The sequence below is a fragment of the Loxodonta africana genome, chromosome 4 (assembly GCF_030014295.1).
Source record: "Loxodonta africana isolate mLoxAfr1 chromosome 4, mLoxAfr1.hap2, whole genome shotgun sequence".
Taxonomy (NCBI): domain Eukaryota; kingdom Metazoa; phylum Chordata; class Mammalia; order Proboscidea; family Elephantidae; genus Loxodonta; species Loxodonta africana.
Window position 1 is genome coordinate 98,981,321 of NC_087345.1, and position 17,895 is coordinate 98,999,215.

Consider the following 17,895-nt stretch of genomic DNA (forward strand, 5'->3'; position numbering starts at 1 on the left):
TTTAGTGGCTTCAAACACTCATTTATTATCTCACAGTTCTGTATGTCAGAAGGCCAGGTGCAAGTCAGATAGATTCTTTTTTCAGGTCTCATAAGGCTGAAGTCAAGGTAGGGCTGCAGTATTATCTGAAGATCTTCTAAACTTATTCAGGTTATTGGCAGAATTCAGTTCCTTGCAGCTGTACAATAACGTCCCTGTTTTTTCTATTGTTGATAGCTCGGGATAGTTCTCAGCTCCTAGAGGCCATTCTCAGGTCGTAGCAAATGTGGCCCTCTCACAATATGGTAACTTACTTCTTCAAGGCCAGTAGGAGAACCTGACTTCTTGTAAGGGCTCACCTGATTAGGTCAGGCCCACCCAGGAAAATATCCCTTTTGATTATTCAAAGTCAGCTGACTAGGGACCTTAATTACATCTGCAAAATTCCATCACCTTTGCCATATAACATGATCTACTCATGGGCATATCATGAGAGTATCATCAGGGGATATTTGATTTGTGGTGAATGAGTACTTAAAACAGCAAACTGTGAACGTGATCCCATAAACATACAACTGTAATAGAATTATATATTTGGCTTTATAATCTTTACATTTCATAGCACTTTACATTTTACAAAGTGCTTGTAATATTCTACATCATTTGATTTTCATGACTATCTGTCAGAGAGGCACAGAAGGTATTAATTCATCCAGTGTTACAGGTAACAAAAACTTGAGGCTCAAAGGAGCTGAGATTGCCCAAAGCTCTAGAGCAAATTAGTAGTTGAGGTGGGCTTTGGGCCAAGGTCTTTTGACTTTATATCCCAGTGTTTTTTTTTGCTAATCTCATAGTTTCCAAACTGTGTTCAGTGTAACCCTAAAGTTCCAAATAGATGTCTCAGGAATTACTGCAGGAACTGTGGATGACACTAAAGAGGGTAGGGCTAAGTGTTGATAATGCCAAGTACTTTTATCTGTTGTACATGGTTTGGTTTGAAAATCACTACACTATACTCTGCTGCCTAGTTAAAAGAAGAATGTTTACAAAAATATTTAATTTATAAAAAATGATTTGTATAGCTGTATGTAAAAAGCCAAGAGTCTATTCCAATAAAGTTTTAAGAAATCATGAAGTTGTCATCTCTTGCAGCAGCTGTTGAACCTTAAAAAAAAGAAAAAGGAAAAGGAGTCACATTAAATAGTTGGTTTGAACCATATACAGCTAGGAAAAAAGTACTAAGCCCACCCCCTTCACTTTTCAAATGAGTGTAAAAATTTAATACCTTCTTTATGTCTGGTCTCTTATTTTTCTTTTCATGCAGACATTGACTAGCAATAGAGTACATAGTTTCAACTGAACTGGAATCAATGTCAGTCATCTTCAGATCGATATAATCTTCAATTGTCTTTTCTTCATCTTCAATTTCTTCTTTGATATCTAGCTTTAAAACGAGCGTTAAAACTTTGTTAAGAGCTTCCAATAAAAATGAAAGTTAGAATATAAATTTATTTAATCTACTTTATAATAACATGTATCCTCATTTGACTATATACCTTTATAGCCTTATTAAAAATGGAAGACATACAAGAGAAGTCATATATATATATGTGGATATATATATATATATATATATTCATTTATTTTTGCCTCCTAGATACTTTCAGTCATTTGTCCTCTAATTTTTGTATCTATGTTACTGAGCTAATCGCTTTTATGTTCCCATTAGCAGTATTTCCTAGGCTGGCCATACAGGGTGGTCTGCTTCTTGATGTGCTTCTATAACATGTTTCCAACTTCAGTGCCCAGCCTCCCTCTCCCTGTACTCAGAAAACATCTTCTCTGTGGGTACTCTGTTGAATCAAAGTGCAAAAGGGAGTGAGAGAAGATGGGCAAGGGTGAGGATGAAAACACAGTGAAGGAAGAGGGAGGCGCAGGACCAGGATGAAGGCATGTTTATGTAAGGTAGGTTGCAATGCTCCAAAAACCAAACAAAACCAAGCCCATTGCCATGGAGCTGATTCTGACTCAGAATGACCCTATAGGACAGAGTAGAACTGCACCACAGGGTTTCCAAGGAATGGCTGGTGGATTCCAACTGCTGATCTTTGGATTAGCAGCCATAGCTCTTAATCACTGTGCGACCAGGGCTCCAAATGCTCCAAAAATTCTCTTAGAAGGGGATATTTTTTTAAAAAAATTTTAATTCTTTTTTTTTTTTTTTTAATTGTGCTTTAGGTGAAGTTTACAGCTCATGTTAATTTCTCATACAAAAACTTATACATATATTGTTTTGTGACATTAGTTGCAATCCCCACAGTGTGACACCAGCCTGAGACCAGAAGAACTAGATGGTGCCTGGCTATCACCAATGATACACAACAGAGAGTTCCGGACGGAGTGGGAGAAAAGTGCAGAGCAGGCCTCAAATTCATGTAAAAATACCAGACTTAATGGTCTGACAGAGACTAAAAGAGGAATTTTGAAAATGTTGAGGCAATGGCAGAATCAAGTGATTAGAAGGCTCTTTAAAAGATCACTCTTTTTTAGTTGTACTTGTATTAAAATCTTATTACTTGATAGTCCTACCATATTAAAACCTTAAGAATGGGTAAAAGAGGATAACTTTCCCTGATGTTTTGTGATGTTTGCTATTATAAGGTGAAGTGTAAAACTTGTGACTGAGATGGATTCTGTGTTTTTCTGTATTTTATCCTTGCTCAAGTCAAAGTTTTGAGGCTTTTATATATTGCAAGGGGAGGGGAGGGAACTCTCAGGTAAAAGGATGGAAAATTTCGGTTGTTAGGAAGGCCTTGTTAAAAAGTAAAAGCTGCAGGTTAGTGCCACGTTGAGTCCCATCTTTAGTCTTCTTATACCTTTTATTTTTTTCCTTGCCCTCCTGTATTTTTAATCTATACACTTTCTTTGTATATGCCAACCCATGTGCAAAACTTTATGCCTGTATGCTAAGGGCTGAAGAACAGCATCTCCAGCCTAGGCTTCTCTTTCCAACGTCCAACAGTCAATGGGGCAGAGAGTTTTATTTCTCTGATGAGGACAAAATTTCACTTTTTATGTGTCACTGTAAAAATCCAAATATTATAAAAACAATAATAGTTCTATTATATTCTGTAAGTATATCTCAAAGTAATTATTTTACTGTATTATTATATTTCCTATACATCATGGAAAGCTTTATAATGTTTTATAACAGACACCTGTATACAACATAGTAACATATAAATATTGTACTTACAACCTTGGTGGGGCAGTGGTTAAGTGCTTGACTGCTAACTGAAAGGTCAGTGGTTTAAATCCACCAGCTGTTTCATGGAAGAAAGATGTGGCAATCCGCTTCTGTAAAGATCTACAGCCTTGGAAACCCTATGGGGCAGTTCTCCTCTGTCCTATAGGGTTGCTATGAGTTGGAATCTATTGGATGGCAACAGGGTATTGTACTTATGGCTTTTCTCCAAAGAGAATGCCAGGAGACCCTTGAGTGGATATAACTTTTGACTTTCTAATACCCATTCTGGCATATGTATATTACCTGTACTTGTTACACTGGTTTGTCTCATTAGAACACACACACACACACACACACACACACACAATAGTAAGAAAAAAGTCAGTGTAGTTATTTAACTAATTTTAAGAAAAAATCATACATGATGGTAAGGAGCCCTGGTGGTACAGTGGTTCAAGTGCTAAAGCTAGGCTGTTAACTGAAAGGTTGGTGGTTCAAACCCACCAGCCACTCTGCTGGAGAAAAATGTGGCAGTCTGCTTCCATAAAGAGTTACAGCCTTGGAAACCCTATGGGGCAGCTCTGCTTTGTCCTATAGGGTCATGTACGTATTTTGTAATTCTTTAGTTTTACAAAAAGATCCTTTAAGTTCTTAAAATTTACTATACAGGAAAAAAAAAAAGGGCATTGTATAATTTTTCTTTAATTTTAGCATTCAGTTAATCTACAATATGTAACTGTCAAAATCCCTGGGTGGTACAAATGGTTGACACACTTGGCTGTTAATCAAAAGGTTGGTGGTTCCAGCCCACCCAAAGGCACCTCCAGTGAAAGGCCTGACAATCTGCTTCCAAAAAAATCAGCCACCGTAAACCCTATAAAGTGCAGTTCTACTCTGACATACATACGGTTGCTGTCAGTTGGAATCAACTCCTCGGCAACTGCTTTTTTTTTTTTTAATTAAAACCGTCAATAGCTGGCTAATCAAACAAATTAGGTAATTTTACGTAACTTTATAAATAAAATATTCCAAAACAGAAATGGATAGAGAACTTTTACTAGCAATTCTATTCTGATATAAATTTGAATAGAAGGCATGTAGCTTTTTCTCTTTGAGCTGAAAATGCTGTTAGTAACCATGCTGAAAGTAATAAAATAAAAATAAATGCAGAAAACCTCCGAAGTCATATATTTTCATTTTAAAAGAACCAGAACACAGAATATGTAAGTGACTTTTCCAGCATCACAAATACTTCATGGCAGAGCTGAGATTAGAAACACTTGGTGTTCTTTCCGTATGTCACCGTGTGATTGCCAATGGAAAGAATGCTAATAGAAAATGCTATTTCTAGATGCCAAACTTACCCATATACATTTAGACTATAAATTCAAAGAAAAAAGATTGGAAAAGTGAATCTGTCAATTACCAGTAACTGGGGTTCACGGTGTTCATCCACAGCTGGAAGTCCAGTTATTATTTCTAGTAAAACCTATGAATACAAAACAAAAAAAATCCTTTAACCCCCAGGACAACACACAGAAACTAGAGGAAATACCGACCTTGATAATGAAATCTGATACATCATTTCTGCACAAAGTGTTTTATATCTTTAAGTTATTAAAGTAGAAAGAATATGAGCTATGAGCATTTCTCATGACCCTTCTTTCATAGTGCAGTGGTTAAAAGCTCAGCTGCTAACTAAAAGGCTGGCAGTTCGAATCCACCAGCCGTTCCTTGCAAACCCTATGAGGCAGTTCTACTCTGTCCTATAGGGTGGCTATGGGTCAGAATCCACTCTATGGTAACAGCTTTGGTTTGATTTTTTTCTCTCACGGACATCTTGGATCCCACCCATTCTCATGAGCACCTCTTTATTTGGCAACTTACTAAAGAATCAGCTCCATTCAACATGTATTACGGGAATTCCTGGTCCTTTTTCTGCCTTGCAGGGGATTTATCACAAGAATAATTTTCTTCGTAAGAATATTATTTTCTAAATGATGCTGAACAGGTTTCAGCAGAGCTTCCAGACTAAGGTGGACTAGGAGGAAAAGCCTGGCAATCTACATCCAAAAATCAGCCAGTGAAAATCCTATGGATCATAATGGTCTGATCAGCAACCGATCACGGGGATGGCGCAGGACTGGGCAGCATTTTGTTTTGTTTTACACGGGGGTCACCATGAGTGGGGCAGACTTAATGGCAGCTGACAATGTGTCTTACTTCACAGTGCTACCTGAAATACAAGTTAATAGTAGCACACTGGTAATCACAAAATGTGTGTATTTCCTTAGGAAAACATTTCATTTTTAAAATGAGACTGAAGAAGTGCATACTGTCTGACCTGATTTATTTTATGTGCTTGTTTAAGCTTCATACTAATTCATGAGGATGATATGGCAAGAAAATAATTTCTTGCAGTAGTTTCAGAAATCAATTCAAAAGTTTTACACACTGGGAGAAGTCTTTCTGAACTGTCTAACTAGGAATTAAAGTGAGCAATTTACAGCTTTACATGCAAGAGCTAAGCAATACAGGTAAATTTAAGAACACTCCACTTCAATTTCACAGTTATAACCGGAACGAATATTGTTACTAATCATCTACGTGAAACTTACCACACCAAAGCTGTAGATATCAGATTTGGGTGTGATTTCTCCTCGTAAAGCTTCAGGTGCCATATAAGCTGTTGTTCCCACGATTCTGCTAGTCATGACTGTCTGGGCAAACTTCTCAGAAGCCCGTGCAAGCCCAAAGTCAGAAATTTTGGCTATAAAGTTTTCATCTAGTAAGATATTTGCACTGAAAAAAATTTAAAGTTTGGAGAAAAGAAATGTTTTTCTTCCCAAGCAAGTCAAGCAGTATTATCTGGCTGTCTGTCTATAAATATATGAATGTACTTATACAGTATACATCATAAAAGCCTACTATTTGTGTAAATAAATCCAGAATTCAGATTACAGCTCAAGAAAAATAACTGTCTTTCTTTTTGTTTCTTCAAAGAAATTAAGATAGTATAAATGAAATAAAATTGTTCACGCTGGCAAGAGATATTTTCATTATTTCACAAATAACCTATTATAGGGTAATGTCCCTCAAAATCTTCTAAGCCAGCATCCTAATTATTTTTGTAGCATTTCTCAATTCATTAAAAAGATTTCCAAATAAATTATCTCAACTATTTATTTTTAAAGTGATCCTTTTTTTTTCTGTACTATCTGAAATCTTTTGAAGAGGAAAGACTATGGCTAAAAGATCTTCATTTGTTAATTATATGTGTTCATTCATACATTCATACTTTTCTTCAGTAAAACTTCATTGAGGATTTCCTGTGTGTTAGTATCTAAGCTTGGTTTTAGCTATGGGTGGAATCTTAGAATTTTGTCTGTGACAAGGGCATGTGAATAAATAATTAAAAAAAAATCAGTACTACACAATGGAGATATGAAGCACAAAATGCTGACAGAGGACAACGATATGCGTGGAAGAACTGGGGAGTCTTCCAAAGAGAAGGTGACAAGTGTATTTAACCATGAAGAATAAGTAGAAGTTGATGCGTAAATGAGGAAAATAAGGTACTCAGGCAAATGAGGTAACATGTACAAAGTGATAAAAACATGAAAGCATATGGTGCATATGTAATCAAATGCAAGAAACTAGTGTGAATGGAAAAAGGAGGGAGTATGAACTTCATCCTATAAGCAACATGATACCAACTAAAGTTTTCATAATGGTGGACTGATGTTACCAGACTTGAATTTTAGAACCATAATCCCGGCAGTTCTGTAGCAAACAGATGACTGGTACACACTGATTGTAGGCTGACCAATTAGGAAGCTTTGTAATAAAGCAAATGAGAGTTAATGAATGTCTACACAAAGGCAGAGCATTGGGGTAAATACGAACTGAAAAATTTGAGGCACACTCCACAGTGCTTTGTAATTAGTAGGATACAGGGAATGAGAACGTCTTTAGTTCAGGAGACTGAATCAATAGTGACCTCATTTGATCAGAACAGTGTGGGTTGAAAGAGTAAAGAGTTTGATTTCTAACATGCTAACTTAGAGGATCCTTCAGGATACCCAGGAGTTCATGGTATATGGTTACTAAAAATACAGGACTGGAAGCTGGTGACACAAATTTGGGAGTCATCCCTATATAGACAGCAGTTGAAGTCTACATAACACCACTCAGCAAAAGACATGTATAATGAACAGAAGAAACAATGAAGTAAGAACAGGGGGGAATACCAAAACATAAAGGATGAGCAACAGTGTGTCTCCTCTTAACTAAGGCTAATCGCTTCAGGAACCTTATTCTATAAATATCCCACTTCTCTCTTCTACTGTCCCCTTTCCTTCCTATCTGAATCCTTCCCACAGGCATATAAGCATGCTTTAATCTTTGCTATCTTAAAAAAAATGTTTTCTGAATGACACAACTATTTCTAGCTACCACCCTTCAAGATCTAAATGTCTTAAAAGATGCATCTATACTTACATCTCAGTTCCTCAGCACCCCCTCTCTCCTCAACTACAACCTGGCTTCTGACTCAACCACTACATGAAATGCTGTTGTTGTTAGATGCTGTTGAGTTAGCTGCCAACTCATGGCGACCCCATGCATAATGGTCTGTTCAAAATGCTGCCCCATCCTGCACTATCCCCATGAACAGCTGAGCAACAGACCGTTGTGATCCGTAGGGTTTTCACTGGTTGATTTTTGAAAGTAGATAGCCAGGCCTTTTTTCTAGTCCATCTTGTCTGGAAGCTTTACTGAAACCTGTTCAGTATCATAGCTACGTGAAGCCTTCACTGAAAGACAGGTGATGGCTGTGCATGAGGTGCACTGGCTGGGAATCGAACCCAGGTTTCCTGCATGGAAGCTGAGAGATAGGTGTCCATAAAGTCACAAATGACCTGCACAGCATCAATTAAACTACTGATTTTCAGTCCTTCTTCTGGTCTCAAAAAAGCTCAACTCTTGGAAAACATTCCCTTTCCTTGTTTTCAGGGATACCACACTTCCTTGATTTTCATCTTACCTTTCCGTATGTACCTTCTTAGGTAAGTTTTTGGGTTCTTCTCTTTTACTTGGCCATTACGTCTTAGGGTTCCTCACAACTTAACCTTTGGGTTTTCTTTGTCTCCATCTCTCTTTAAGTGACTGCAACAGTATGATATCCCTTCAATTTTAACTTGTATATTAGTAATACATAAACTTATACCTTCAGCTCATATTTCTATGAGCTCCAAATCTGTACATTACACTGCCTGTTTAACATTTCTACTTCTGCATCCTAAAAGCACCTCAAACTCCAAATGTATAGAAGAGAATTCACATTCACGACCCCACCTGAACCTGGCTCTCTTTCAGTGTTTTCTATATAATTGAATCATGCCATTGTAAGTGAATGCATTTCTAGAAGCCAGGATCCCAGGAATTATTCCCAAAACTTCCTTCTCTCTGACCTCTCCACAGCCAAGACATCAGCAAGCCCTACCACCTTAGTCTCTCAGATCTATTCATTTCTCTTCATATGAACTGTCACCACCAAGGCTCCTGTAACAGCCTCCAATATACAAGCTTCTTCACTCAAGAGAGTGGTCTTCTTGAAACTTAAATATGATGCCACATTCCTGCTTAAAATTTTCAATGGCATTATTATACTTATGCTAAGATTAAATCCTTACCTTGGTCTACCTTACCTATGTCTATAGTTTCATCTCACATTAATCATCCTTTCAATTTCTGCATTTTAGTCATACTGCAATTATTTCACTTCCTGTAATTCATCATGCTCCCATGTCCCCTCTCAACACTGGTCTTACAAATGTGCTTCCCTCTGTCTGGAACGCTCTTCTCCCATCTTCTATGGCCACCCTCAAATTGTGCCAATTTATTTCCTGCTCATTCTTTGTATCTGGCTTCAACATCACTCCCTCAAGGAACCGTTCTTCTTTTTTTTAATTTTATTGTGTTTTAGGTGAAAGTTTATAGCACAAATTAAGTTTCTCATTCAGAACTTCTCGCTTTTGCTTTTAGGCAAGGTTGCCCATTTGGTCTTGTATACTTGATTGAACTAAGAAGCACGTTCCTCACATGTGTTATTGTTTTATAGGCTTGTCTAATCTTTGGCTGAAAGGTGGATTTTAGGAGTGGCTTCATTTTTGATTAGTAAGGTGTCTGGGGGCCAGGGAAACACTTTTTTCACCCCTAAAGACTAACAGATTCCCTTGTTGTAAGTATTAGAGCACTGGTCACCTTTTCTTCATAACATCTCTCATAGTTTACTATTCTGCATTATTTTGTGATCAATTGACTAATGTCAAACCCCATAAAGGCTACCTTTGTAACTGTATCTGTCATCTACAGTGCCTAGCATATCTTAGGTGCTCAATAAATACCTGTTAACTAAATAATTAAGAAGAAGAAAAAAACATACCAACAAACAAACAAGAAAAGTATTCAGGAAAGATAAAGGTGATTCAGAAAAGAGTGGTGATCCAGAGCTGAAGAGAGAAAAGAATTCTGATATGGCAAAAGTGATCAGGAAGAACAGAATAACATGCTATTTGAAAAAGGTCAAGTATAAGAAGTATCTACATGGGATCAAATTGACAACAGCCACTCAAAATATTAAATAGGATGCTTAGAGGGCAGTGAGTTTATATTAACTGGGGTGGAACAACTCAAAGGGTGAGAACAGTTGCACAACTCAAAGAATGTAATCAATGTCACTGAACTGTACATGTAAAAACTATTGAATTGGTATATGTTTTGCTGTGTATGTTCTCAACAACAAAATAAAACACATTCCAATTAGAAAAAAGGTCAAGTATGATGAGTAATGAAAATAGGTCACTGGGTTTAGAATACAGGAGATTATGAACGTCCTTAGTGAAAAGAGTTTTCATGGAGTGACTGGGGGGAAAAGTCCAGCTGCTCTGTGTTTAGATATTCATGTGAAGAGTGAACAGAAAGAGTGAGGGCAAGCCATCCTTTAAAGATGATTTTCTGAAAGCTTTTCACAGCAGCATTTACCTTTTGATATCTCTGTGAATATGATTGTTTTCGTGTAAAAAACCGATGCCATCAGCTGCACCTTGTGCAATCCCGCATCTCATGTGCCAAGAAATTGGTGGAGTACCATCCTCGTGAAGAAACAAACAGACCAATTAAAAAAAGAAAAAAAAAATCTATGGAACATACATAACCCAAAATATTTTTCTAGGCAACAACTGAAAATGGTATTACAGTGAAACCTGTGAGAACTGGAACTCAACAGGGCTGCCTTGTTTTTCCAGGTCTCGCAAGTTTTTTGCCTTTGACAGGGTGCAGTCTTAGCACTTTTCTATAGATCATCTTAGTGGAAAATATTTTAGTTTTCCTTCTCTGACAGGCTTCCACCTTATACAGGCTCTAGCTTTCATAGATTTTACTGTATATTGATAATTAAGGAGCCCTGATGGCACAGTATATTGGTAATTGAGGGGCCTGGTGGCAAAGAACTTGGCTGTTAACTAAAAGGTTGGCAGTCTGAATCCACTAGCCGCTCTGTGGAAATCCTATGGGGCAGTTCTACTCTGTCCAATAGGATCGCTATGAGTTGGAATTGACTCGATGGTAACAGGTTTGGTTTTGGGTTTTTTGCTAATTAAGAATTTAGGACTATAGTTTTTTTTAAGTTGTTAGCAAAAATCTCTAAATAAGATGAAATAGGGGGTTCCAAACCAAACCCACTGCTGTCAAGTCCATTCCAAGTCATAGCAACCCCATGGGGTTTCCAAGGCTATAAATCTCTATGGGAACAGGCTGCCACATCTTTCTCCCGCGGAGCCACTGGTGGTTTTGAACCACTGATCTTCCAGTTAGCAGTTGATCACTTTAACCGGTGCACCACCAAGGCTCCTTAAATAGAGGGTTAGCACTTCTTATTTACAGATTAAAATATATAAGAGCATCTTTAAAGTCCAGCCTTGACTGATAATTTTACATTTTAGATTCTCACCTAAGAGAATGTAAATCTCAGTTGTTTACACATCAACTGTATAGTTTTCACCGAGAAGGGAAAATATTAAGTGTAATGTGGTTTAAATGATTCCATCACAAAGTGAATATTAGTATTCTAACACAGAGACAGAAAGCCAAACAATTTGATGGACAAACATCTTACCAAGCAAGACAGTCTGTCAAGCAATGAACCATTGGGCATGTAAACATATACTAAGCAGAGACCATCTCCATCACTAGAGAAACCAAGTAGTTCTACTAAGTTTTCATGTTGACACCTGTGACAAATAATTTTCACAATTAAAAACTTAACACCCAAAATTGTTCTAATATATACTTACATACTTACAGGTGGAAAACTGTTTACTTTAAATCTTTAACAGAAAAAGAGAGGAAGAAAATCATGGTATGCTATGTATCATTACTAACATGATATATATTTATAATATACTGTAAACTATTCTGTTTTCATGAAATACTGATTGAAAATAGAAGCAAAACCTTTTCTTATTTTACAGTAAAAGTTCAATAATTCAGATCATTGGAACTTGTGATAGTTTGGTCAAAGACTAGGCTGATGTTTACATTTGCTTATCTCAATTTTCAGTATCACAAACAAGATTATAAGAAGTCTTTTATGAAAACACTTTCAAGTGTTTTGACTCCAACATGTCAGAAGCACTGATTTGCAGACATCTGATCTTTAATTATACCTAATTTATACATTTCTGATCTTTAATCACATCTCGTCACTTATAACTTAATCTGAGCTTTTTTATATACTTGAGTAATAAAGCCAAAGAGAGCTGTGGTACGACAAAGCCGCAGGCATCGGTGATACAGCAGAAAGAAAACTGGGCTGAGTACAAAGTCCTAAGTTTAAAGTCCAACTCTGCCACCTCCTGGATACGTGACCTATGGCAAGTCAACAATCTCACTGAGCCTCTTTTACACCTGCTAAATGGGGATGATAATACCTATAATGTCACATAGATGCTGTTACAATTAAATAAGCAAATATATGTGAGAGCCTAGAAGAACTCCTGGTCCATGATAAGTGTTCCATCCAAGCGCTACTCATTTTGTTCATTCACAATGATCCACAATTTTAACTTTTCATTGTATCAAATCAGACTTCCTCTGTTATGTGCCGTTGAGTTGATTCCAACTCATAGTGACCCTACAGCGCAGAGCAGAACTGCCTCATAGAGTTTCTAGGGCTGTAATCTTTACAGAAGCAGACAGCCACATCTTTCTCCTGTGGAGTGGCTGGTGGTTTCAAACCGCTGACCTTTTGGTTAGCAGCTGAGTGCTTAAACACTGCACTACCAGGGCTCGTACACTTCGTTTACCCTCATAAATATTTTAAGATATACAAATTAAAACAATAAGTGCTCCACTTTCCACCAAACTGGCACATTTTTAAAATGATGAGTTAACATTTGCTGAGTTTATACTATATGCAAGGAACCATGGTCAGTGATTGACCTGCTTTGTTTTATTTAATCTTCGCAATAACTTAATGAAGTTAGTACTATCATTTTACAGATGAGAAAACACATGAACAGTGTTATAAAACTTAGCCAAGGTCATTCTGCTAGTAAGCACCAGAGAGTGGCACTTACGAGAAAATAGTAATGCCCAATAGTGGTGGGGTAGCAGTGAAGTCTGAAGCTGCTGGTAGGAACAGAAATAATCATTACCTACCCATAAAGGCATTTGGACACATACTGCAAAACTCTTTAAAAAGTTCATGCACTCTGACCCAGTAATTCTAGGATTCTATCCTGATGAAATAAGCAGAGTTCCATTTAAAAATTTATGCACAAAGGTGTTCATAGGAGCTTCAATTTGTGATACTGAATATTAGAAACAAACCTATAAGGGTAATAGTTAAAAAAAAGATGATACTCAAATATGCTAGAATGTTATATAATAATTTAAAGCATTTTTAAATTATTTTTAGTGACATGGGAAAAATGCTATACACACATCATGAAGCAATACAACAAAATATTAGCAATGGTTATCTCTGGGTGATAAATTTAAGAGATAATTTGTATTGTTTTAAAAATATTTTCCTCCATTTCCTAGACTATCTACTTTGAACATGTTATTTTTAAGATTGAAGAGTGGGGAGTAGAGGTGGGAAAACAAGTCTTGAAAAAAAAAAAAGAATTTTGATTCTTTTCCAGGGTGCTTTATTTTCACTCTCACTGAATCAATCCCAGTGTATTCTTTCTTTCTTGAGGTTTAGCAATTAGCAAGGAGTCTAACGCATATAAACTGGCCTTAAAGAGTTAGGCCTATTATGATTCAGACCAAAAGCTCAGGTTTTGGAATCAGACAGATCTGGGACTGAATCCCAGCTCCAGGACTTAGTGGCTTAGGGTTTTTCATTGGCTGATATTCAGAAGTAGATTGCCAGGCTTTTCCTCCCAGTCTGTCTTAGTCTGGAAGCTTTCCTGAAATCTGTTTAGCATCATAGTAACATGTAAGGCTCCACTGACAGGCGGTGGCTGCACGTGAGGAATACTGGCTGGGAATTGAACTCGGGTCACCTTAACAGAAGGTGAGAATTCTAACACTGAACTACCACTGCCCCCTTATCTTATATCTAAGGGTCTATTATTCTGTAGTTTTTTTGTTTTTGTTTTTTTAGTATCTCACAATCTATTTCTCATAAATTCTGGAAAAAGAAAACATGATAATGGAAAGCAATAAGGAGCTGAAATTCCATGTAACTTTGCTGTGACTTAAAACTTGACTGCTCTTTAATCTATACACAAAGGTGTATGTGTAGTCATAGAATTATGGAGACAAAAAGTACTTCCATTTCCTCTATTCTAAAACCCTTTATTTTCATTTTACATAGCTAAAAATATCACTAGTTCATGGCACACTTTGAGTAAGAAATGCCTTGTCCTGTTCTCTTCCACTTTACCACACTGCCAAATTAACACTTACTTTGCCATTACTTTTATTTCTTGATCAAACTGTTGTCTCAGTTCTTCAGTACTAATGTCAACCATCTGAAAAAACACAATACAATACACCACCATTAAATAATTCCATATCTCCTAAAGCTGGAAGTGAGCTCAAGAGATTGGTTAGCTGATCCCTCTTTCTTTAAAACAGAAAGCCATTATTCTTCCTGTTTATAGAACAACTGATACCTAGAAAAATTAGTGATTTGCTTAAGGTCCCACATCTTATTAGCGGGAGGAAAGAACCATACAAGTCTGAGTTGCAGGAATATAGTGAAATAATATATGAGACTTCACCGCATTAAGATTTTGGGAGAAAAAAATCTGTGTAACAGAAAACATAAGCAAATTTTGAAAAAAAAAAATCTGCAAAGTATTTGCAACATATACGACAAAGGTGACTATCTTTATCATATAAATATTTGTTATGTTTTTATTTTTAGAATATAACAACAGATTTGTTGTTGTTAGGTATCATCAAGTTGATTTCAACTCATAGCAACCCCATGTGACAGATTAGAACTGCCCCATAGGGTTTTCTAGGCTACAATCTTTACAGACTCATAGTGGCCCTAGAGGATACAGTACAACTGCCCCATAGGGTTTCCTTGGCTATAATCTTTATGGGAGCTGATTGTCAGGTCTTTTCTCCCGTGGAGCAGCTGAGTGGGTTCTAACTGCCAACCTTTTGGTTAGCAGCTGAGCACTTAACCATTGTGCCACCATGGCTCCTTACAACAGTCTTAGAATATAACAAAACAATAAGTAAAAGGTGAATAGCCTAATAGAAATAGAAACAAAATACATGGACAAGGAAATTTTCTATCTTTTTTTCTTAATGCACATTTTCTAAACTTTATTTTTCAATGAGAAAGGTGATGTAGGGGAAGTTATTTTTCAGATATTTTTCTTAATGTTACCATTTTAACCTTCATTATTTATGAAACACAGTGTAGAGCTGGGCTTCTCAACTTTACTCAGTGAATCCCCAAAGAGTTTATATTTATACACGTATCACTTTTTTACATATACGTGTATTTTTCTAGGGGTAGGGTCTATAGCTTCCACCAGATTTTTAAATTAAGAGCTACCAACTTAAAAGAATTTATTTTCTTAAGGAAAAGAAATACACAGTGAAATAATGTATCTCTAAAGAGTCATTTAAAGCTGATTAGACAGCATGCTAGGACGCAGTTCTCCCTTTAAAATCCTACTTACTGCTGCAAGCTTCTTCACCGCCACAGTTCTGTTGTTCACACAGCCTTTATACACGACTCCAAATCCTCCCTCCCCCATTTTGTTACCACCAGCAGAAAGGGGTCGTTCATCAAAGTTATTTGTGACATTCTTCAATTCGAAAAATGAAAAACTGTGAAAACCTAGGTCAATAAAATAAGGAAAAAAGCGCTTGGGTAAAAAAGAAACTGGTTTTAATAATTCCAATATTTTCTCAATTTAAAGATTTAACATATATCCAAATATTTACAGTTTTTGATTAGACAACATAAAAAAAGGGAAAACCATTTTTTTAAATACAAATGGTTTTTTGAGGATTCCATTTGGTTCTTTGCTGATTCCAGTAGAAAGAAAAAAAAAGTCATCCTCCACACGAAACTTTATTCATATATTTTAAGACCCTGTCAAGTCATGTAAATATTTACTTATTTTTTCATGGCTTCTGTGGCTGTTTCCATGTTGGTAATTCACTAATACAACGAAGATGGTGCTTAATAAATCAGGAGACAAAAGACAAAAAAGCTACTGTGCCTCTGACTATTGCACAAATAAAAGGAAAAGATTTATTTTAAAGCAGTGATGGACTTAATGACAAATTCACTAGTGGAAAGTACTAAAATGTTACTTACGTGTATCACTAACTTCTAAACTTTCATTTTCTGCACTTGAGGAGTCAGGTGGCATATAGTTTAGTTCAGGATTCTGCACTGGCATCACAGATGTCCTGACTTTGTCAAAGAGAGATACCTGTTTCTGCTGAACTGTTACAGCTTCTTGAGAAGGTATTGTGTTCACAGTTTTGGGAACAGCATCTGCCAAATAAAATATTCTATCAGTTGCTCTTTTATAAACAAGAAAAATTGTTTATAAAAAGTTAAACTAGGAACTTGGTTCATTCTAACACCATCCCAATTTCCACATGTTGGCTCCATATTCTCACAGAACACATTGCATGCTACCTAGTAAGGATGTGTAGGCTGTGCTAAAAATGAGTTGAGCGTAATGCAGTGTTTTCAAAGAGTGTTCTGTGAACCACCTGTTTCAGAAGCACTGGAGGACTTGTTCAAGAACACAGACCTTGAACCCAACTCCAGAATTCTGATTAATTATCTCTGGAATACAGTCCAGGAATCTACATGCTTAACAAGAGCCCCAGGTGACTCTTATGCACACTAAAGGTTGAGAACCACTGGTACAAAGGGCATCAAAGGAAAAAAGTAAGGCTGTGAGGAAGGCAACTAAACACACAAACAGCGCAAATCATGATCATAAAGTCTCATCAGGAACTAATTTCCTACAGACCAAATTAGGGTTCTGAAGTCTATATCCTTCTCAACTTCCTACTGGTACAAAATGATGTGACTTTATGGTGGGATCAGACTCCATGATGAAGCCTCCACTAGCAGGGCAGCAGAGTTCGCGCTGTCCTACGTCCAGGGAGCTTGTTAAGAGAATTGGGGAGAGCTGATAGAATGAAAAGGACTTAATTGTTGACACCCTGGTCGCACTCAGTTTACCTGGCAGCAAAAGACTTGCAGGGGCAAGAAACTCATTTTGTACCAAAAGATCCACAAGATCACCAACTGTGCAATTAGTGGTACCCCAGTCAAACAGCAACTCAGAAGTGGGACTTTTTCCAGTATGAAGTAATGCTTCAAATCTCCTTAAAACAAGTCACAAAGAAACAAAATTAGTATATAAATAGAGTTAATATGAAAATAGGAATTATTCCTCCCTGGCCACTAGACTATTAAAGAAAAAGGCAGCAGGAGAATCAGTAAGAATTATAAAGAGACAGAAAGACAAGGAGAAGGAAAAAAGATGCCAAAGACGATGATAACATTTAATACTTGCTGTAAACATTTAATACTTACTTAACTGAGTATTTACTAAGTTAGGGGATGCACACATGTGAACTCATTTAATTCTCAAATATATGATTATCATCGCTATTTTATTAATGAGAATGCCAGGCCTGGAAAGGTAAAGTAACCAGACCATGGCCACACAGCCAATAAGCTATATCCAAGTTGATATTCAAATTCAAATTTCACTTGATATAAAGGTGTGCTCTCAAGCTATGTACTTCCCTATATGACTTATTTATTCTGTTAGCTACAGGAATTTTAATAAATCAGTCTGCTTAAAGAAATAGAATATACATAAACCTAGGGAATTATTCCTTTGATCTTAACTAGACTTCAAGTAAATTGAAGGAAAAAGACAGGTAAGTTTTCCTCTCCCATTTTGTTAAAAATTGGTTTTGAAAATACTTAAAAATATAACCAGTTTTTCTGTTCAATTTTTTTCTAAATTTTAAATGTATAGAAATTGTAAAAGTTGCAAGAATAATACAATGAACGAACCTTTACTCTTCACCCTGAATCACCAAATGACTAACATTTTGGTACATTTCTGCTCTCATCCTCCTGC

General features: G+C 36.6%; 1 protein-coding gene across 4 annotated transcripts in view; it reads right to left on the minus strand.

The window, feature by feature from the left end:
* The window catches only part of IRAK4 (interleukin 1 receptor associated kinase 4), a 27,753-nt gene continuing 9,858 nt past the window's right edge, over positions 1-17,895 (minus strand). For 3 of the 4 annotated variants that reach the window (XM_010595956.3, XM_010595954.3, XM_064284365.1), the window contains 10 exons: positions 16,980-17,125; positions 16,092-16,274; positions 15,445-15,605; positions 14,207-14,271; positions 11,403-11,517; positions 10,271-10,380; positions 5,845-6,028; positions 4,653-4,715; positions 1,265-1,423; positions 1-1,143 (listed from right to left, as the gene is read on the minus strand). In XM_010595956.3, the coding sequence (XP_010594258.1) occupies positions 1,108-1,143; positions 1,265-1,423; positions 4,653-4,715; positions 5,845-6,028; positions 10,271-10,380; positions 11,403-11,517; positions 14,207-14,271; positions 15,445-15,605; positions 16,092-16,274; positions 16,980-17,125 (1,222 nt within the window). In that variant the 3' untranslated portion in view covers positions 1-1,107. The remainder of the gene's footprint in view (positions 1,144-1,264; positions 1,424-4,652; positions 4,716-5,844; positions 6,029-10,270; positions 10,381-11,402; positions 11,518-14,206; positions 14,272-15,444; positions 15,606-16,091; positions 16,275-16,979; positions 17,126-17,895) is intronic. The other variant, XR_002787274.2, reaches the window with a different exon arrangement.